At 46.4% G+C, this 24,146-nt stretch overlaps 1 protein-coding gene across 1 annotated transcript in view; it reads left to right on the top strand.

Annotated features, from left to right (window-relative positions):
• LOC146041735 (sialic acid-binding Ig-like lectin 13) overlaps window positions 1-24,146 on the top strand; it is a 74,426-nt gene that overhangs the window by 14,037 nt on the left and 36,243 nt on the right. Inside the window, exons 3-5 of the mRNA XM_083161646.1 lie at window positions 10,693-11,052; window positions 13,072-13,335; window positions 19,838-19,879. Coding sequence (XP_083017772.1) covers window positions 10,693-11,052; window positions 13,072-13,335; window positions 19,838-19,879 — 666 coding nt within the window. The remainder of the gene's footprint in view (window positions 1-10,692; window positions 11,053-13,071; window positions 13,336-19,837; window positions 19,880-24,146) is intronic.

Raw genomic sequence — 24,146 nt, 5'->3', positions numbered from 1 at the left:
CGGCGAGGGGCACCGGGGGAGGCGGCAGGGACCCGGGACAAGGTCCGTTGCCAAGGGGTGCGCGAGCGTCTCATGCACGCGTGCCCCTGGTGGGAGCCGGCTGATGGCGGGGGTGGCAATAGAACCGCCAGCCCCTGCAAAGTTAAGGCCGACTCCATCTGTATTATTGTAGTGTCATCTGCAAACTTAATAGTAGTATTGGATGGATGAACTGGTTTACAATCAAAAGTTAAAAAAGAGTACAGAAAAAGACTTAGCACACAGCCCTGCGGCAGCCCTGTATTTAGTATAATGGATGTAGAATTATTGGATCCTGATCTAACAACCTCAAAGTCAAAAAATCTGCAATCCAGTTGCACAAAAAACTATTAATTCCCAGCTCGGATAGTTTGATAACCAACCCGGCCGAAATCACCATATTGAATGCTAAACTAAAATCCACAAGCAATAGTCTAGCATATGTATGTTCATTAACACAGGCCCATGATCGTCGTGTTCATAGTCGATACATGGACAGGTTGACATATATTTCCGTGGATGCTGGCTACCCCCATAGCGACAGAGCAGAGATTTTAATGAGACCACACCCCATTTATATTAAGCCACACCCATGTCCTCGTTGCCCGTGCCTCCAGGGTGCACAGTGCGCACAGGGTGTCACCACACCAGGAGACTCCTCTGCTGCTAGTTAGAGTATGTGTATACAGATGTGTCCTATTACACCTTTGCCCATGGCTACATGGCATGGCATAGCGTATGAGCTGTCGTACACATGGCACCGCTAACTATAGCTTAGACTGGAGGAGCTGGAGGCTGGGCTACGAAACACTGTGCAGCGCTGGAATACACTGGCTCCTTCAGCACTGATATACAAGGACACAACTATGTACACAATATGGTTTCTATCAGTGCGGACACCTATGGTTTTGTTTGTTTTGTTTTTTTGGTTCGGCTAAACATCATTATAAAAAAATACGCAATCATATAATCCAAATTCTGAACCACAGGGAGATCCAAGCTGATACTTGGTTTGGATCAGTACTACTCAGGAGATCTGGACTTTGGACTGGTTTGGTTGCAGAACCTCAAAATTCAGATCTCCGGAGAACCTACCTGCGCATCTCTAGTTTCTATAACCATATTTAAGATCTGACGTAGGACACAACTCACTGTTACATTCTCCAACCTGTCCTGATTAGATCAGGATTGTCCAGCTAATTGGACAGTCTTGCTGTTGTACCATTGGTTGGCAATGTCCCAAGGGTTGGGGGGGCCTGCAGAGCAACCAGTGATTACTGAATAGATGCTGGGAGGAGAGCTGGGGGTTGTCCAGCTGGGAGGGGAACATTGGGCAAGCCCCCAAAATGATGAAAACTGGGGTCGCTGTGCTAGGTTTTGCTCTCTCCACCAGAGGTCATGCCCACTCTACTCCCTCCTGGCTAGGGGCCAGATTATCTAAGCATCAAAAGTGATAAAATGGAGAGAAACAGCAGCCAATCAGCTCCTGTCTGACATTTTTCAAACATAGTCTGTGACATGGCAGGTAGGAGCTGATTGGCTGGCTGTTTATCACTCTCCATTTTATCACTTTTGAAGCTTAGAGAATCTAGCCCTAGCTCTTTCTCTGCCACCTGAGAGCAGGTGTGAATCTCATGCTCCCTCTAACTGATCTACTACCATGTGCTGTTGGCTGTGGACACTTTCCAGTCATGGCACCGTCCTCTCTTCCTTTTGTACGTTTTCTCTTATCACACACTTCACATGTGCCCATCTCTGCATTGCCCCAGAGACCCCTGGGGTGTGCATTGTTACTCTACAACTGCCCTCATGCTTTCAGTAGCCAGAGCTGCACTGAGACAAAGGGGTTTATTCTGGTTCGGGGGGCTGGGCCGTAAGCGTACGTTCCTGGATATTTTTTGCGCAGGCGCGACGACTCCACAACGCTCACGGACGGGTCTTTCCGTGCGAAAAAACCTGTCCACAAGAGTATGGTCATTGTGGGCGGCATATGGGCGTGTTGAGGGGAGCGGCCGAAATAATGAGGGAAACTGGGCGTAAACATGGGCGTACACGGGGGTGTGTACAAAAAACGTATGGTGCTACTACCGCTCGATCGGCGAAAGCACCGTACATTTCGGACACAAAACAGGCGGCCGCCACGCCACCTCCATACGACCCCTACAGATAACGCATGAGAGCGGACGCCTGGGTCTGCTAATTAACGCTGATTACTACTCAAACACATACACCTGAATGTAATAAGCAATGCTGCAGCCTATTAAGTCCAAACCATTATTTCACTACCTGCAACCCACACACAGCCCTCAAACACATTGGAAGCATATCTTTCTACACTTCTCTACATGTAAAGGTTGGTTTCATTTTAGTTAAGATTGTTTTTAAGACCTGCTTATATATGCTAAGGTACAGTAGTTATTTGGAAACCATTTACACACATTCAGTAAGTGTTTTCATATACTTTACACAGTAGCACACTCAATCTACACAAGTCGACATGTGTCAAAATTTTCACTCTAATACAAACATAGTTTTTGTATTTATGACAAAAATACATAAACCACATCTAACAGCTACAAGGATGTTTCAGCAATGTTTTAAGGCCCTGGCCACTATATTGCACACAATCTTTGTATTGTACCCAAAATACATAACTTTACCACTTTCTGATCTGCTATGAATTGGATTTTAGTACACTCTGGATGTAAGATGCCACCAATCACATTATTGCAATCACATCTCTCTAACAAAGGATTCCTACATCAGCTTATGACACTGAAAACTCATATGTTACAATATTTAAACATGTTTGTTCACAAGCAATTTTATCATGTTTGGTCGACTCACACATCTTTAACATACCTGTACCAAGACCTGACTGTTTTTTTATGGAGGACACATATGCATTCCTACACAAATGTCCCTTTTGCCCCTTGTTTGCCTACCTCAACCACTCCATGACGAACTCATTGTTCTGGGCCTGCTTTTACCTACTAATGTAGGAGTTACCTCACCTGCACAGAAACTGCTTTCTCACCTACTAAGTTGGTCTGCACATGTGCTGCCACAAACTAATTAGCTGGGAAAAGTTGGATATGAACATGTGAATGGCCATGGAGAGGGTTAGACATGGGAAACTTCTACAACACTTCAATAAATGCACAAAAATACCCTGGTCAGTAACTACACATAAATGTATTATTTGTTTGACACAAGAAATTACACATACAACAATTGTTTTGTAAGTGTGAAATCAAATGTATTTGCTGTTCAGTATCACAGCTTATTAGAAAATTTAATTTCATAAATAAAATTTAAATATGAAATATTTACATAAATAACAATCAGCCAGAACAAGAGGTTGCATATCTCCAAACATGTGTTACCCAGCAACTGCAATGGTGAAAGAAATGTGGACACCAGAATACGACATGCAACAACCAGGGAGAATACTTGCGCCGTCTTGGGCCAGTGGACAGAGGAGGGTCAGCAGAGGTGGAAGCTTGTGGAGAAGCTTGGGGTGGGGCAGCAGATGGGGGGTTGTCCCTTTGGGACCTGGCGGTGGTAAGCAGCTCCGCCAGAATGTCATTCTGGCGGCTGAGTTGTTGGGCAATGCTTTGCATGCCAGCCGCCAGATGTCATTCTGGCGTTTGAAGGCCTCAAACTGCTGCGTGTTGGTCTCCTTCCAAATCCCCATGAACTCCACAAACTGCTGCTGACGGTCTGCAGCCTGCACCCCATGCTGCTCGATCCTGTCCAGCATCTCCAACAACCTGCCATCATATGAGGCCAGTGGATGGGTGTGGCGTAATGGTGGAGGCTGGACCACTTGCTCCACTTGTGGCTCTGAAGAGGAAGATGCTGCCGGTTCATCAGGTGCTTCTGCTTCTTCTAGGATCAAAATTGAAACCAATGTCACCATCACATACACAAACAATCTCTCTTACCACAAACAATGCATTACTGTGACTTACCATCAAAAGCAGCAGCAAAGACCTCCACCGGGAGCACACTATCCATATTGGATACCCCCCTGACCTCGCCCACATCAATCACATCCAACGAGTCCTGCTCCAGGGGGGTATATTCCAAACTGAATGGAATAGGCCCCCTCCCGGTGGACATGCTGTGGTTGTACCGGTCAGTCATCTTCCTCTTAAGTCCAGTTTTGAAGTCTGACCACCTACAAATTTAATCAAAAATAAATCATCATGAGATATGTGCACCACTGTGCTAGTGAATATCATTACTACGTTACATTTCCTAGTGTGGGTGATATATTTTTTTTATGCATACGTTTGACACACACACATTAATGTCTCCATTATGAGGCATTACACTGTCTCATCTCATTCATTAGGCCGCTAAATGCACATACATATCTCACTAATCAGAAATGACAGCAGCCATGGGCAAAGTATCCACCTCCACCTGTTGTGAAAATACACATCACACCATAGCTTGACAGTGTTGATATTATGGATTAATTTAACTATGGGAAGGCATGCTGGGATGTGTAGTTTCTCAACAGCTACATCTGCACTGTTTGGACATTCTTGTTTCAGTAGCATCATATGGAACATGTTACTACAACTCTTTTTCAACAACACACTTTCTGTTGTCCCATCACATACTTCACATGAGCAGAACTGTGCCCATAACCTCACATCACACCAATGGTGCATGTTTCATATATTAACGTGGGTTATTAGACATGGTTGTGTTCACATGTGTCATTGAAGTGTAGCACTATCTACAAACACACCTTTCTATTATTCTCAAAACATACATGTAACATATGTACACACATGTGACATTATCAGTGGGAGAAACACACTTGCCTTTTCTTCACTGATGCCAAATCTCTTCCCACTGTTGACACCTGGTTCACTTTCTCTGTGATCTTCTCCCAAAGCTTTCTTCTTGCACTGGCACTCGGCTTCCTGGTAGCTAATTCTATCCACTCTCGTGCTCTGGGCACTAAAATTCTCATCTCTGCCTCTAGAAATGCAGGGTTTCTCTTTTTGGTGGTGGTATCCTGCTCAGTACTCGGCCTAGATGTTGCAGGTCGTTTTCTGGTGGCCCCAGTTCTCTCACCATGCAGCTGCTGGGTCACACATGTTTGGAGAGATGCAACCTCTTGTTCTGGCTGGTTGCTTGGCCCTTGTGGTGCTGGTGGCATTGCAGCAGTGCCTGTTAGTGAGGCGCCCCCTTGCTCTTGGGCCCTCCTTCTCCGCTCCTGCTCCCTCTGCCTCAACGTGTCAAGCAGGGATTCTGCTCTTGCTCTTTGAGGGGCGTCCTCAGCTGCGGAATCATCTGAGCTAGACATGTTTGCAGCAATTATGGCCTGCATCTGACTGGATATTTATATGGTAAACTCCTGCCTTGAACAAGGGGGCGTATATTTTCCCCCGCAATGTAGTAGCTAATTTACGCCGATATTTCTCGCCGATATTTCCTGCCGATAATTCCCGCTTAAATTACACAGGTCTCAACGCACCTGAGCATTCACCTGTGCATGCACATACACAGGTTGTTGACCATTGTGTGCTACATGGTTAAATGTGTGCACATGTCACTCCAATGATGAGTGTTTTCAGGTGGTCTCTGGGGATGCAGTTAAAATCCCGGCGGTCAGGATCCCGGCATTCAGAATCCCGACGCCGGAATCCCGACCGCCGGAATGCCGACACTTTCTCCCTCCGTGGGTGTCCACGACACCCCTGGAGGGAGAATAAATTAGCGTGCCAAGCGTAGCCAGGCACCGGGCCCGCTGCGTGGTGAGTGCAGCGAGCCCGCAAGGGGGGGGCGATCCACGTCCCCCCCTTGTCGGGATTTCGGCGTCGGGATTTTGAACACCGGGATCCCGACCGCCGGGATTTCATACTGAATCCGGTCTCTGTTGGAGTATGTGTATGCTTTCTTAAACAAATTTAAAAACATACCAACGTTACAATGCTTTCCTTACATTTGTTATGAGTAATAATTTGTCATACACCAACATGTTGTATGTGCATTGTTATCAGCGTATGTATTAGTAGATGGTTGCGTGTATAATTTTTCGCACACTGTAAATACAGTATGTCTCTCTACATTGAAAGCATAATGTATGTTATGGTGTGCATATCGGAACGGGCCGCAAAAGTTTTTATTCGCATACATATTGTTAATGTAAGATGGATTAATAAAGTTAAAAATAAAAAAATAGGTTTTAGACCAATCAGCAACCACCAAAAGTTATATATGTACCTGCAATTAATAACTGCGCCATTGCCAATATGTCTTCAGCAAGGGCTAACCCCTTTTCCACTGCGGAGCTGCTGGCATTGGTCCAAGTCATGGACCAGCGCCTGGGGCCCAGGGGCCCATATGTGTCCAATGCTGAGAAGCGGCGGGAGTATAACGCTGCCCGCCACTTAATCTACGCCCGAACCCACGTCCAGAGAAGCCTGGGGCAGGTGTAGAGGCGCTGGTCGGACCTGCACCGCCAGCAGCCAGTGCTTCTATGCACACTTCGGCGGCATATTAGCCGATGTAAGTATATATTTATTCTCAAATATGTATGCGTTTTTTAGCAATGGTTTCAGGAATTACTTTTAAAATGTGCATGTGTATATGGGTGTATGTGGGTGTACGTGGGTGTACGTGGGTGTATGTGGGTGTATATGGGTGTATGTGGGTGTATATGGGTGTATAGGGGTGTATATGGGTGTATAGGGGTGTATAGGGGTGTATGTGGGTGTATAGGGGTGTATGTGGGTGTATGTGGGTGTATGTGGGTGTATGTGGGTGTATAGGGGTGTATGTGGGTGTATGTGGGTGTATAGGGGTGTATGTGGGTGTATAGGGGTGTATGTGGGTGTCTGTGGGTGTATAGGGGTGTATGTGGGTGTATAGGGGTGTATATGGATAAGTTTGGATTTTGTGTGTAGCAGATCTTAAAATATTCATGGGAAATTTTAAATATAAACGTAAATGTATCATTTATATTTATATGACCATGACTAATGTAATTTTTTCTTTCACTTCTTTTCATGAAATGCAACATTCAATATCTATACCATCAACATGAACATTTCAGCACACGCAAGGGCACGCATGAGGGCCAGAGAGGAGGCCCAGCTGCAGGAGGCCCAGCTGCAGGAGGCCCAGCTGCAGGAGGCCCAGCTGCAGGAGGAGGATTTGGTGGAGACCACCTTGGGGCCTGCTGGTACCCACACCATCTCCCCCTCCACTTCCACCAGCCAGTCTTCCACCCCCAGCCACTCACCCACCCCCAGGCAGGCATCTGCCGCCAGCCACTCACCCACCCCCAGACACTCACCCACCCCCAGCCAGGCATCTGCCGCCAGCCACTCACCCACCCCCAGCCACTCACCCACCCCCAGCCAGGCATCTGCCCCCAGCCAGGCAACTGCCACCAGCCAGGCATCTGCCACCAGCCAGTCAGCTGCTACCGGACACCCATCCAGTGAAGAACAGGATGGCAGAAGTAGCCGTAAGTAAACAATGTGCCAAATGTTTACATAAACATTTCTACACATAAACAATCACAACACCCACATATGTGTATCCAACATCATCATTAGTTGCAACATATCAATGCAGTGAGAGCCATAGCTGTGGCCTGGCCTCCTCCAGGAACAAAGGTCCCCTTGGTGTATTTTCAGAGTGTGGACATGCCTCACCCCTTGAGTATTTGACATAACAGTACATCCAATGACATATCCTACAGTAGTGGTGTTGAAGTTATGTGGGCCCAGCTGTTGTGTAACTACACTTCCCAGCATGATGTGCAACATTAATTTATAGATTGGTTTGTTAATAGTGTGTGAGGCCATGCGGATGCATGCTTTTCAAAAATAGCTGTAGGCCTATAATTTGTACAGCAATGTCCTACATTTAAAATAGTAAGGAGTGCTTAAGCCGCAACAATGTCATTACCCTTAAATAGCACAGCCTAATTGTGAGGTTAGAGGTGAGTCCCCCAGCACAAACCTCCCAATTGGGATACAGCATACATTCATCCAAGAAGGAGGAATTTATTTCATGTTATGTAATATGTACAGTATGTGTGTGTAAACATATTAGTATTTAGTACCGTGTTTACAGCAGACCCATCTTCAATGTAGTTGAAAAATGTATGTGGCCTTCACACTTAACACACAACTTGTTATTATGTTAAAAGACAACAAACATTTGGGTATACAGGTTGAGTATCCCTTATCCAAAATGCTCGGGACCAGGAGAATTTTGGATAATGGATTATTCCGTATTTCGGAATATTTTAATATTTCAATGATGTATTTTGAAGTATCTTGCATTTATGCTGTATAAACACATAATATACACACAAATATATTTTATTACCACATAAAATACACACAAATATATTTTAATTGTTCAAAAAACAAGGTTTCAAAACGTGAAACAAAATGTGTGTACTATCTCAGCACTGAATTTGAATGCCAAGCAATCATTGTCTTGCACATATATAGTGCCAGTTACATATCATGTCCCCAGTGATGCTGTTACAAATGTCCCCAGTGAGTTTTTAGCAAAAAAAAATTTTTTTTTCACTTTCTGGAATGTCCGTATTTCGGAATAATTCGGATAACGGATATTCGGATACGGGATACTCGACCTGTATTATATATTCATTATTATTATTTTTTCCCCTTCACTACAGACACTGAACAGCACCAGGATGAGGTGGACCGAATAATGAGGGAAATCTTCCTGACCCTCCTATATTTATATATTCTTTTTGGCCAACTGGAGGCCCTCATTTAATGTTTTTTACAAGTTTTAAATTCCTGTTAAAAAAAATAAAAGTTCATGTACAGTTAGAAGTTGCCTGTGTTTTTAATCTGAAATATGTTAGAGGGTTTGTAAGGGCAGGTACATACAGATGTGTAAGGTAACTTATATTTGTAATTTGAGGTGAGGGGTAACAATTGATGTGTGAATGTGTGTTTTTGAGTTAAATAACACATAGTGAAAAAGCATGAATGTTTAATGTTGTTATATTAAAACATCACACATAACATCAGGGTAGGTATGCATATTAAAAAATTGCATCAAACTGATTATGGGCATAATTCAGTACATACACACAAACAACACCATGACTTCAATTAAAAGTAACAGCAATGTGGGGACACATAGATAGTGATTAAAATGCAACATTAGAACATAATAAATATACATGTAAGGAGGGTTAAAATTTATTTTTATTAGGGTGTTCATAAAGGTAGACAATTGAGGTAATAGAAAACAATAATTGAATAACAATTACAATATATCATTTAATTGTCTTAATCATAGTTGAAAGGCTAGATTATGAGGGCCATATATGTGAAGGGTATGCCACCGTGCACGCACATACGCTAACTCTCACGATCGGTGACATACGCTGAGTTTTCCATTGAAAACAGGCGAGACCTGTCCGTACAAGGTGGCGAACGCTCAGATAGCCTTAAGATGTCGGTGTGAAAACGGACGAAAGCCGTCCGTATACGGTGGCGTACGCTCTGTTGTACGCCAGTTATCGGTGTCTAGGAGTAGATCCGTCCGTATACGGTGGCGTACGCTCAAGTGTACGCCACTCCCCTTTGTCGGTGTTTGTGGCCGTCCGTATGCGGATGTTTTGTGGGTGGACTTTCGCTCACCGGTTGCGTACAGGAAACGTACGCTGATACGGAACGTACGTACGTTTGGCCGCCTGAACCAGAATAAGGCCCAAAGCTTCAGTGACACCTGCAGCTATCACATACTGTACATGCTCTACCTTGATATATTCTATTACAGGGGTGACCAACCATTCAGAGGCAATAAGCCAAACAATATGTTATGGTAAGACAAAGAGCTGATACCATGCAAATAAATGGATGTGGCCTAGCTTCCACAAGGCCATGTTCCATTTTTAAATGGGTCGTGGCCTAGCTAATAGCAGCACATTTACATATCTCCCAACTTTTGTAATGTTAAAAATTATGAACTGCCATGCTGAAGATGGATGTGGCCTGAGGCACAGGGGCGTGGCCTAGCCCCTTGTTTGTTGCCTAGCAGCTGAGCAGCAGTGCAGCTGTGAACTCTGGCTCTCCCCAATCACCCCCCATCCACGAGACACTGGCATGCCTAGGAGGGACAGACTACATTTAGTGGGACTGTCCCGCTGTAATTTCAACAGTTGGGAGGAATGCATTTATGCTATACAAAACCATCTATGTATGCTTTTATTCATCTCTATTTTAATCTGGCAGCCCATTCAATGTTTATATAACACCAATTGCCAAGACGGGAAAGGCGAATCCCAGCCCTCCTGTCTCACCAGTGAGCTCAGCAGCATGTCAGCATGGGTGGGGTAGGGGGGTGGGGGGGGGACGACAGACCTGGAAGAGCTGTCAGATGCTATCAGCAGAAACCACAGTGATTGTGTGCCAGCTAGTCCTAGTCAGAGGAGGCAGGCGCAGCACCACAGATACAGGAGTCGTATTTCACTAAGAAAAGAGACACATTCAGCTCAAGAGCCACAGGTTGGCCATCCCTGTTCTATTACACTTCCTCTATGCAACTCTGTCTGCATATAAATGTCTCCCACTGTGTATATTGTGCTGTCCTGCAGTGTATTACATCAGTATGTCAGTAATCAGTCCGTGCATCTCCCCATAGGTACCACATGTCAGGATCTGTTTGGTTATTCCATCCGGCTGAGTCGTACTGTCACAGTAGAGGAGGGTCAGTGTGTCACCATCCCCTGTACTTTTACTGCTGACCAGCGGAGAACATTCAGATATTCCAGAGGATACTGGAAGATAAATGACTACGTGATTGTAGCCTCTAATGATGGAAATACTCCTGGGATAAAACCAAACTTCCGTCTGGCCGGAGATCCGGATACTGGAGACTGCACGCTGACAATAACTGGGGCAAGGATAAAAGATACCGGGTGGTATTTTTTCAGGTTTGAAGAATCCCCAATCAGTACAGTCAGATATACCTATCGACTCCCAGTATATGTGACAGTTACAGGTGAGTGTTGCTTCTGTTTACCTTCTGTGATTGTACAGTATATAAATAATCTTGAATGAATACAGTTTTACCCAAATGCTCATGCAGCATGTATTAGTTCTACTCCAATAATACACCTTTCACACTGCAGCTATAACACGGTATATTGACAATTTTCAAGTATGTCAACCCGGTTCTAGGTGCAGTGTGAAAGCTCCATAGTCAAAGTACCAGGTCAAAAAAAAACAGTAATTCAAACCATATTAAAAGAAGGATCCTACACAGTTCAAAGCCAATTATTTTGAAATGTGAAAGCCTCAGACCCGGTATTTTGAACACATGACTGTGCCACAGAAGCTGATAGGCTATCTTCTGCCTGATGCCACAATCCTGAATCAGTAAACCAGAGAAATAGCATTGGAAGTAGTGGAGAAGCATTGCTGGCATATTTCTACACTAAAGAACATACAGTTATAGCAACATGGACTGATGAGGATGGGAGGGAGATATTGCCAAACACTATTACACCCAGCACAGAAGCCGATTTCCATCATCCTCCCTGAGCCTAGGTTGTATCATCAGGATGTGATAGTTTTTCTGCAGGAGCGGAATGTTGGGATCTTCTTTATGCACCAACAAGCATTTTGGCTGCTTCAGATCTGTTCATTTGGGTCCAAATTCATCCCCATCCCGATGTTCGGGGTTTGAGCATCGGCTTTGGCGGGATTCACACTCACCGAGCAGTTTGCTCGAGGAGGAGCGGGAAGGGGGCGTGCAGCAGGGGAACGCCCAACATTTTATGGGCATCCCCATAGAACCACTGGGCATTCCCCTGAGAACGCAGGTGTGGTGAAGCCTGCTCTGGACGGGCGGCTGACGCATGACCTTAGCGCCCACCTTCGGCAGATAGAAGGTGGAATGAAAGTCAGTCTAGGGGAGAAAAATCATTTGATGGTGAGCAACCATCGAATTACTTGTCTTACGTTCAATAACTTGTGAGGGGATTTTGATGTTGGGGGCGGGGGAGGGGGGGGGGGGTTGGGCTGCATTCAGCCAGGCAACAGGTGGCATTTACCTGTTTGCTATTATGCAATTACACATACAGTAGCTTAGCGAACAGGTCTGAATAAGATTTGTATCAAATGAAATTTGATACATACAGTATCTTATTATCCTATAACACTCATTTTTCTTTGGTAACTGGGATACAATCGATGGATTAGGGGTCAGGCATCTCCTATGCACAACATTATTGACTCTTCTTCCCCATGCAAGGACCCCAGGCAAGGGCCTCATACACAACCCCTCTCCAGCCTTAACAGCTGTTACCTTATTGAAGAAGGGGGTTGCCACTGGCTGTGATGCACATACTCTGCATGTGCCTCAATACAATGCCAACTTCAGATCAGCAATGGGTTAATTGTTCTAACTTTATTAACTTTGTAGCATTCATATCTAATTGCATCAGGACTGTCTTGCAATCTGATGTGCTACCAAGCTATAGATTCCTATCCTCATGTATCCCTTCTATTATCCCTATAGATTGTGAGCTTGTGAGCAGGGCCCTCCTACCTCTATGTCGGTCTGTTACTACCTAGTTTGATTTATCACTGTTTTAATTGTAAAGTGCAGAGGAATCTGCTGCGCTGTATAAAATAATTAATTAATCTTAATTTTGTTAATCTCATTCTATATGGTACACATGTCCATAGCACGGATGGTGTAATGGTTAGCATTACTGCCTCACAGCACTGAGGTCATTGGTTCGATTCCCACCATGGCTCTAACTGTGTGGAGTTTGTATATTCTCCCTGTGCTTACGTGGGATTCCTCCGGGTACTCCGGTTTCCTCCAAAAATATACTGGTAGGCTAATTGGCTCCTGACATAAGTAACCCTAGCCTGTACAAACTGTACAGTGTAGGGCAGACTAGATGGGCCAAGTGGTTCTTACCTGTTGTCAAAATTTATGTTTATAATTCTGATTTACATCAGGAATACCATGTGTACTAATACTGTCTGTTTCTGATTTATCATTTAGGTCTTAAAAAGCCAGAAATCTCCTGTCCCGACAAGCTGATATCAGGGGAAGTGGTGACAGTGACTTGCTCCTTTCCTGTGAACTGCCCTGGATTATTTCCAGTATTCCAGTGGGCAAAGAGCAATCACAATGGAAGTTGGGGACAATCATCAACTGTGAAGTTTACTCCAACTCCAGAGGATCATGGGAAATTAATAACCTGCACGGTGACTATGCCCACTACGACGTCTTATACACAGAGCACTATGACCCTGACTGTTCTCTGTAAGTATAGATATTGGATCACACGTACAATATTCCTGCCGATTCCATGTAACGGATGATATTTTGTTTGTTTACAACACATTTATACATGGGGGCCATATACAAACATTATAGAATGTGCCTGTAAACTATAATTTCTCTCCCCAGTATATTGTGGCAATAAGAAATGTTTTTTTTTTTTTTTTAACTATTGAGTTTCACTGAACAGTTAATAATAGCAAGTGTTGGTTTCAAGAGAGGGATCTGAAGATCCCTCTTCATATGCTATTTTTTTGCATTTAGGACATAGGACCTGATTCTGTTTCATTTGCCAAAGCAAAATCTCTCTCTAATGGACAAAACCACGTGCGCTGCAGATGGGCAGATGTAACAGGTGCAGAGAGAGTTAGATTTGTGGGTGTTATTTTTTTTCTGTGCAAATAATAAAGGGGGCATGGCCTATACTTGCGTCTTCTCGTGAGACCACGCTCCCATTTTGACCCTGTGGGGGAATGGGCCAAAGTGACCCAGCCCCCCTGTTTGCAGGAATAGACGCTGTGCGCATGGGGACTCCCAACACCCCACCCCCCAGAAGACACTGCAGGCCGCGGGTGGACACGGGAAAGTCCCCGGAAACCGGGGCGTTCCTGCTTTAATCGGGACTGTTGGGAGGTATGCATCAGAGAAAGAATTGCTTTGGTAAGTGAACCAGAAACAGGCCCATTGTGTCTAATGCCATCTATCAGGGACAAGCTACAAATACTCATGTTTGCAGTCCTTATATTAAAATAGTAAGCCCGCTCGTCTGCTACCTTCTGTGTTTGTGCATGTGTGAAAAAGAGATGTAGTTTTAATCCCTGCCAGCAACTGGCAGTGTTTTGAAGACTCACAGACATTAGGATAACCTTGACAAATAAATAACGTGCCTTTTAAAAGTGGTAATTCCACTGTAACATGTTTTAAATCATTGTTTATTATTGCAATAAATCCTGTTACTTGAAATACAAATCTTGCCAGAAATTGCCTGTTGAAGACACCACAACTTGCTGTTATTAGAGAAATGTTTGTGCATAGTAGACCAAATTAGGCTTCCGCTGCATCACACAAACACAGGGGGGTTCCAATTGCTGGAGACCTCTTTTCCCCACAGATTGGCCAGTGGCCCTACATGCAGTATAAAGTATAAATGTAGTTTCTCAGCCACATTTTTAAGTGGCATTTATTTACAAGGCAAAATCTAATTTTCATATTCTCATATGAACTCCCGGATCTCTTTGTTTGTTTTTTCAATTTTAAGGAAGGAAGTTTTATGCAAATTACAGTTTGATACATTTAAACAGGGATGGCCAACCCGTGGCTCGTGAGCCGCATACGGCTCTCCCCCTTGTAAGGTGCGCTCCTGCTCCCACTGCTGCTCGACGCCTGTCCCCGTTCCCGCCCCCCCGCCAGGGGCGGATTGGGAATTCAAACCAGCCCGGGAAATATTCTGAAGCAGCCCTAATGTGGGGAGGGGGTGTGGCCTAGCAATATGGGGGTGTGGCCTATTTCAACGAGGTCACGCCCCATTTTCGCCGCTGGGGGGGGCATGGCTAGTGGCTCTCTGAGCTGCTGGCTATGTCCCCAGCCCCTCAGGTTGCAGAATAGGCACATGGGAGGGGGGACGCAGGGTAGCGTAGAATGCTGGGAGGACGTATGCAGGGTGGCATAGGACACAGATTGTGAGGGTGACGCAGAGTGTGAGGGGGGGACGCAGAGTGACAAAGGATGCAGGGAGGGGAGTATGCGTGTATGGGTAGAGCAAGGCTGTGTGTGTGTGGGGGGGTGTATGGTTAGGGTTAGGCTGCGTGGGGGCATTATGGTTAGGCTATGGGGGTGGTATGGTTATGATTAGGCTGTCTGGGTGGGGTGTATGGTTAGGGTTAGGCTGCGTGGGGCGTTATGGTTAGGCTATGGGGGTGGTATGGTTAGGATTAGGCTGCCTGGGTGGGGTGTATGGTTAGGGTTAGGCTGTGGGGTATATGGTTTGGGCTGTCAGGGGCAATGTAGTGTAGTGTAGTGCAGTGTAGTGTACTAACCTTGCCCTTTGCACCTGCTTGAGTTTCATCATGTGGCAGGGAGTCACTTACAGCAGATGCTCTAATCTGTCCCGGATATCCATGTAAGCACACACTGCTCCCAGTAACATCCCTGGCGGACAGCACGGCAGACATGGACACGGCGGCGGAAGTCAAGGAAGCCTGGAGACACAGCACAGCAAAAATAGTGAGCTGGGCACATCTGCTTAGCGTTCCCCACACACAGATATACTGTATATACACCAACCCCCTCTATCTGACACACACACATACTATACACAAGCACATCCCCCCACAAAAATATGTTTATGCACACATCCCTCCCACACATATACTGTACATGAACACCACACACACACACACACACACTGTATACGCACACATCCCTCCCACACACATACTGTAAATGCACACATCCCCCCCACACACATATACTTTATACACACATATATATATATATATATATATATATATACTGTATATGAACACCACACTGTATACGCACACATCCCCCACACACATACTGTATACGCACACATCCCCCCACACACATACTGTAAATGCACACATCCCACACACACACATACTATATACAAACATATATACTGTATATGAACACACACTGTATACGCACACATCCCCCATACACACATACTATATACACACATATATACTGTATATGAGCACCCATACACACACACACACACACACACTGTATACACACACATCCCCCATACACACATACTATATCCACACATATTTACTGTATATGAGCACCCATACACACACACACACACACACACACACACACTGTATACGCACACATCCCCCCACACACATACTGTAAATGCACACATCCCCCACACACATACTATATACAAACATATATACTGTATATGAACACACACTGTATACGCACACATCCCCCACACACATACTGTATATGCACACATCCCCCACACACATACTATATACAAACATATATACTGTATATGAACACACACTGTATACGCACACATCCCCCATACACACATACTATGTAAACACATATATACTGTATATGAGCACCCATACACACACACACACACACACACACACACACACTGTATACGCACACATCCCCAAACACACATACTGTAAATGCACACATCCCACACACACACATACTATATACAAACATATATACTGTATATGAACACACACTGTATACGCACACATCCCCCATACACACATACTATATACACACATATATACTGTATATGAGCACCCATACACACACACACACACACACTGTATACACACACATCCCCCATACACACATACTATATCCACACATATTTACTGTATATGAGCACCCATACACACACACACACACACACACACACACACTGTATACGCACACATCCCCCCACACACATACTGTAAATGCACACCTCCCACACACACATACTATATACAAACATATATACTGTATATGAACACACACTGTATACGCACACATCCCCCCACACACATACTGTATATGCACACATCCCCCACACACATACTATATACAAACATATATACTGTATATGAACACACACTGTATACGCACACATCCCCCATACACACATACTATGTAAACACATATATACTGTATATGAGCACCCACACACACACACACACACACACACTGTATACGCACACATCCCCAAACACACATACTGTAAATGCACACATCCCACACACACACATACTATATACAAACATATATACTGTATATGAACACACACTGTATACGCACACATCCCCCATACACACATACTATATACACACATATATACTGTATATGAGCACCCATACACACACACACACACACTGTATACACACACATCCCCCCCCACACACACATATACTGCATATGCACACATATACCCTACACACACACACATCTCTCCCCCCCCCCCCCATAACACACACACACACACACACACATTGCATATTAACATATTTCTCCTCCCTCCCCCTGAAAAATACTACTCGCACATGCCTCAATCCTCCAAGATCTGGGTCGGCGGTTCCCTGCTCTCTTGGGGGCGGCAGGGCCAAGCTGTGGACCTGGTGCGTAGCGTGGGTAATGAAGCCACGCCCACCGTCGATATTTTGGTCCTATCCCGCGGCGGCTGTCTTCTAACGCTGGGCCTGCTCTGAGACTGTGACAGTCGGAGTCCGCATGGCAGTGAATGATGGCACAGCACTGTGCAGAATCCAGCTGTGCGGGGTGTGGGGTGCGGCGTGCGGCGAGCGGCGAGCGGCAGTCCAGTCCAGTGCTGGCAGCTTAGTTAGCTGCCCGAACTGCTGCCGGCCGGACTGACATCCGGGTAACCAGGCCGGCCGGCAGACAGACATGACCAGCCGGCCCGACAGAGGGTGGATTGGGCCGGCCCAGCGGGATTTCTCCCGGTATCCCGGTGGCCCAATCCGCCCCTGCCCCCCGCTGCCGGTTCCCTGAATCCATATTTTTTCTGAGGGGAGGAGAGTGCGCATCTCTTCTACCCCTTACTGTGCATCCTTGTGACTGGGCTGTCCGCCAATTAGAGCTCGCGGGCCGGCAGCCAAACAGGAGCCGGCCCGCAAGCTTTGATTAGTGGACGGCCCAGTCACAGGGAAGTGAGGGGGGAAGGAGACGCGCGGTGTCCTGTGCTGTGCTCTCCTCCCCACGGTGACATGACAGGACTGCAGGGGGATGCCAGACTGTCCTCTCCCCGCCCGGCAGCAGCAGCAACAATGGTGAGTGCTGCTGCTGGGAAATTAGCACTGTGGGGGCATAGCAGATTGTGGCACTGTGGGGCCATAGCAGATTGTGGCACTGTGGCGGCATAGCAGTTTGTGGCACTGTGGGGGCATAGCAGATTGTGGCACTGTGGGGGCATAGCAGTTTGTGGCACTGTGGGGGCATAGCAGATTGTGGCACTGTGGGGGCATAGCAGTTTGTGGCACTGTGGGGGCATAGCAGTTGTGGCACTGTGGGGGCATAGCATATTGTGGCACTGTGGGGGCATAGCAGATTGTGGCACTGTGGGGGCATAGCAGTTGTGGCACTGTGGGGGCATAGCAGATTGTGGCACTGTGGGGGGATAGCAGTCTGTGGCACTGTGGGGGCATAGCAGATTGTGGCACTGTGGGGGCATAGCAGATTGTGGCACTGTGGGGCATAGCAGTTTGTGGCACTGTGGGTACATAGCAGTTTGTGGCACTGTGGGGATATAGCAGTTTGTGGCACTGTGGGGGCATAGCAGTTTGTGGCACTGTGGGGGCATAGCAGTTTGTGGCACTTTGGGGACATAGCAGTTTGTGGCACTGTGGGGGCATAGCAGTTTGTGGCACTTTGGGGACATAGCAGTTTGTGGCACTGTGGGGGCATACCAGCTTTTTGGCACTGTGGGGGCATACCCGGCACCGTGGGGGGCATATGTGTATCTGGCACTATTGGGGGCATATGTATATATGGCACTGCACTATTGGAGGCATATTTGTATCACACCCAGCCAAGGGGTCAAAATAGACCATGCCCCTTTTTTTAGCGCGCACGCCTTCGGCGCACGCATGATGCCGGCTCTTTAGCTTGACTACCGATATTTTTTGGCTCTTTACCTCTGACCAGTTAGCCACCCCTGCACTATAAACTAAAATCTCTACGGTCCCGTATCCCCCACACCACCACCATAGGAACTTGAGCTGGTCATACACTACACCAGGCCTGGCCAAGTTATGGCTCTCCAACAATTGTGAAACTCTGAGTAACTAGCATACACCCCCACCGATCAGCTGCTAGAGCTGGCTGGGACTTAGTTTTACCTCGAAACCTCAGGTTGGCCAGGACTGCAATAGACCAAGTTTCATCCAATCAACCAACCAACCAACCAACCAGCCCTTGGTTAGTTGGAATGAAAATCTGGTAATGTCTGGGGGAAAAATCCCAGAAAATGGACAAATCTTTTGTTTAGACCAGTTATTTATACAGTAGGTGTTTGATTGGACCAATGTTTCTGTATAACAGTTCCAGGGATTGGTAACAAATTGCTGTTTGTCCAAATTGTTGCATGAAAGTTGGTATGGACAGCAAAAAAAAAAAAAAACTGAGCTAAATTTAACTATTAAATTCTGGTGTCGTTGAGCACCGAGTGCCTTATAATTTATATCAGTAATATATTCTGTAGCCTGCATTTACAGATTAGTTCTGATGTCTGGCAGTTTGAAAGGTGCAATTGAAACGGTTACACGCAACATCCAGGCCACAATCATCTTCCGTAAAGGTCACAATTTTGATAAGTTTGGTAACACCCAGGCTCAGTGTATCAGGGCCCGTGGTCCATTATTCTGTGCAGCATTTGTTTTCTTTATTGCAAATAAAGTTTTAAAAAGTGACAGAAAAAGATGGGAATTCCACTAATGCTGTTTCATTACAGATTCCCCGAGGGAACCAGAGATCAGTGTTTACCCACATACAGGTATAGTGATAGGACTGTTATTAAATTGTTATTATAAGTATTTTGACCTGTTACTTTGATATAAAATAACAGCATATATATGCATCACATTCCAGTTGGTCTGAAAAAAAGCAGATGCATTTTGCTCTAAAAATCAGAAGTCAGATCCGATTTGGTGTAAAAACGCAGTTCTGGGAAAAAAATCAGCCATTCTAGTGTCCAACTTTAAGGGTGACATTCTATGGGATGAGATAAAAGCGCATTTTTTTATCTCGCTCCACATCGCCGCTCTTCGCACTTTTTGAAATTGCATTTTTTTGTAATAAATTGCATCTTTATTGGGATGCGATTTGGAGGCTGAAAAGTGCGATGTAGTGCGGTTTGCAGCGAAGTGGTGCAATTTTATGACACATAAAAGTGTGATTTCTCCCTCCGGTCATGTGCGAGTTTTGGACCAACCGGAGTGCGATTTACAAGACTGTCTCTGCATGACTAAGAACCCCCTAACCTATTGGCCCACCTCTGTCCCCTCCATAATGCATCACACCCCCTATATAAAGGGGCACTGGCGCCATTTCACTCTTTGATAGGAAGTAAGGAGCATGGACAGGAGCAGTGGCAGTGTGAGTACAGGAAGAGGTGTTGGTGGCAGAGTGAGGAGTGGCAGAGTGAGGAGTGGCAGAGGGAGGAGTGGCAGAGGGAGCAGTGGCAGAGGGAGCAGTGGCAGAGGGAGCAGTGGCAGCAGCCAGCCAGGAGGAGCCAGTGGGAGAGGAAGCAGAGGACTGCTGAGGTCGTCCTCCATTACAGGGAGTGGCAGCAGTGTGGCAGGCAGCATGGCCACAGCAAGGCCAGCCCCATACCAGGCCCTGGCGGACCAGCCCCAGCAGGAGAAGGTGGAGGATCCGCTGGCATCCCCATCCTATACCCAGGACCTATTCCATACCCCAGAGCAGCTGCAGGAGGGCGACATGTCAGAGGTGGAGGAAGAGGAGGAGGAAGACACTGGAATTGAGGAGGGGTGGTACATGGAACTGGTGTGCAGCTTCCTCCCTCCTGCGCAGCTCCTCCAAATGGGCCACATCACAAATCAGCAACTCCAAACCACTCTGCAAAATCTCCATGTCTCAAACCCTCACAGGTGTCCTTAATGATGTTGGGGTTTATGTAGGGGTGTTTCTGAGTGAAATTGAGTGCACCTGTGGTGAAATTAACCATGTGTGCACTTGACCAAAGTGAGTTCTGGGCCAAATCGCCCAACAGAACCTGGTCTGAAAAAAGTGCGATTATTAGACACCTTAAAAGTGCGATTTACGAAAACGCATCCCATTAAATAAGCGATTCGTATACTTTTCTGTACGAAAACATCTGGATGCGATAAAAATGCGATTTTTTTCCCACACTTTCAGTCCGCATGAGTTATCGCACATAATTTGCGATATCCGTCCCTTAGCGCATCCTATTAAATATGCGATTTCAAGGAAAAATGCGATGTCGCCATTTTTTTGACTAATATTCGCCACAAAACACACATCTCATCCGATAGAATGTCACCCTAAGTGTCCTTTTTCCTGTCACTGAAATTGTCTGCAATATCTTCCTGGCCTATAGGCCAATTAATAGGGTGGTCAAATCAGCCATATTTGCAATTGGACAGAATCTAAGACATCACATTGTTTAGATAAGGCATGTTGAAACTATGGCCCTCCAGATGATGTGAAACTACACATCCCAGCATGCCTTGCAATAGTTTTAGCATTCCCTGATAGCAAAACTGTGGCAAGACATGATGGGACTTGTAGTTTCACAACAGCTGGAGGTCCATAGTTTGTACATGCCTGGTCTAGATTGTAACTAATATGTCTATAAAGATACATATGCCCGTGCATCCTAAGCAACATACCATCTCCGCCCTGCATGGAAACCATAGTTAGCAAGGACCATGTTGTTGAATGCAGTATGGCCAGCGCTCAATTGCGGCCGGAGTGTGTACCCAGCTTAAGAAAAATTTGACAACAAGTATTGATCACTAGGTGATTCATCGCGCCCTACGGGCGCTCTTCACACTGTCGGAAGGGGCTGCGCCCCCTTAATTTGTGAACATTTGTATATGAGAAAGATGGTTAGAATTGTATGAAAGATGGCATTTATTGCAACTTGAGTTATAGGTAAAATGTGTTAAATAGAGAGCATATGATGTGGAAGGGGGTGTGTATTGTTTTGTTTAATTAAAAACAGGTTACAGAGTAAGATGTACATTGATAGTGTGGATGGTACAGTGACATTTGTGGGTGTGGGTGTGGGGGCTGTGTGTGCATGTTGTTTAGGTGTGTGTGTGTGTGCGCAATAGTATAGTAGGGTGTTTTTGAGTCAGCGGCTCCCCACTGGTGGAGGTCACGACACAGGAAAACAGGAGGCTGGGTAGTGATAGGGGTGTGTGGGCATAAGGGGGACTAAAGAGGAGGGTGGGAGATACTGTGCAGCTTCTGCCAGTGGGTGAGGGTCCAGCGTGGCAGTACAGGATGGTGGCCCTGAGTCAGTGTCTCCTCCTACTGGGTGGGAGTTAGGGTGCATGAGAGCAGGAGGCTGGGCTATGAGGCATGATAGGGGCATGTGGGCAAAACAGCGTCAGCGACTCCCCAGTGGTGGAAGTTACGGTTCAGGAGAGCAGGAAGCTGGGTAGTGATAGGGGTGTGTGAGTATACGGGGGACTAAAGAGGGGCTTAGGAGTGCCGTGAATTGTGGGAGGGGCGTGGGGGGTGCCGTGAATCAAGGGAGGGAGGGGGCGCAGGTCTCCGCGGATCGCGGGAGAGGGCGGGGGTCCGCAAAGCGTGGGGGGGGGCGTGAATTGCAGGGGGGATTGCGAATTGCGGGAGGGGGGTGTGTGCGGGGGGTGACGTGAATCGTGGGAGGGGGCGTGAATCGTGGGGGGGGGTGCGCGGGGGGTCCGTGAATTGCGGGAGGGGGGGGGGGGCACGGGGCGCGATAAATCACCTAGTTGGTTATATATTCTTGTAGAAGGATGGTAGGATGTTGCTGTCATTCAGAATGCATTTACATAAACAGTAATAGTAACAGTAAAAGATCTGACTTAAAACACCTACAGTAAAACAGAACAGGTGTTATATATTATACAAAGAATTGGTTGATGATGTGTAGGTTGATGTGCACATAGTTGTCACTGTAAAAAAATTGCTACAAGAAAAAATCAACACAGAAAGGTCAACACATGTAAATGTTGACATAAGTGTGGCACTTCATTGGTGTCCATGTCGACACATGAGAATGAATATAACAACATTCAAAAAAGAAAAATAAATCTTCAAAAACTCATGTCAACCTTTTTCATTGTCGACCATAGCCGTCTCAGTGTTTTGCATGTGCCATTTAATCCTGGGGTTGCCGTGAATCGCGAGCGGGGGTGGGGGGGGGGGGAGGGAGGAGGTGAGGTGTGTCCGCGAATCACGGGAGGAGGGGTTGTGGGTGGATGCCGTGAATTGCGGGAGGGGGGGTCACGGGGGGGGGTGTGGGTGCCGCGAATCGTGGGAGGGGGGGACGCGAGGGGTTGCAGTGAATCGTGGGAGGGTGGGTCGCAGGGGCGGGGGGGTTGCCGCAATGACAGGGGGGGGGGATCTCGGTAGGGGGGGTCCCGGGGGGTGGGGGGTACCACGAGGAAGGGGGGGCCTGGGGGGTTGGCACAAATCGTGGGAGGGGGGGGTCGCGGGGTGCCACGAATCGCAGGAGGGGGTGTGTCACGGGGTGGGGCCGCAAATCGCGGGAGTCGCCGCAAATTGGGGGGGGGGGTGTGCTGTGAATCACGGGAGGGGGGTCGCCGCGAATCGCCACAAGAAAAAATCAACACAGAAAGGTCAACACATGTAAATGTTGACATAAGTGTGGCACTTCATTGGTGTCCATGTCAACACATGAGAATGAATATGACAACATTGAAAAAGTGAAAAATAAATCTTCAAAAACTCATGCCAACCTTTTTCATTGTCGACCATAGCCATGTCAGTGTTTTGCATGTGCCATTTAATCGTGAGGTTGCCGTAAATGGGGGGGAGGGGGAGGGACACATTGTTCTGTTTCTGGACTTTCTTCTTAATTTATGGATTACCATCACCTGTGCTTAAACACCTTTCTTATCAATTACCCTGTTTAAAACAGGTGATGACAATCATAAATTAAGATGGAAGTCCACAAACAGAGCATTCTGTCCCTCCTGGAGAGGGTCATGTTGGGAGGTATGGAGGTGTGGGGCGCTCACCTGGTGTGTCTGGTGAGTAGC

Source organism: Crinia signifera, chromosome 19 (genome assembly GCF_055691185.1).
Source record: "Crinia signifera chromosome 19, ASM5569118v1, whole genome shotgun sequence".
NCBI classification, from domain to species: Eukaryota; Metazoa; Chordata; class Amphibia; order Anura; family Myobatrachidae; genus Crinia; species Crinia signifera.
The sequence above is the reverse complement of the archived record's forward strand: the minus strand, read 5'-3'. Positions and strand labels throughout refer to the sequence as shown.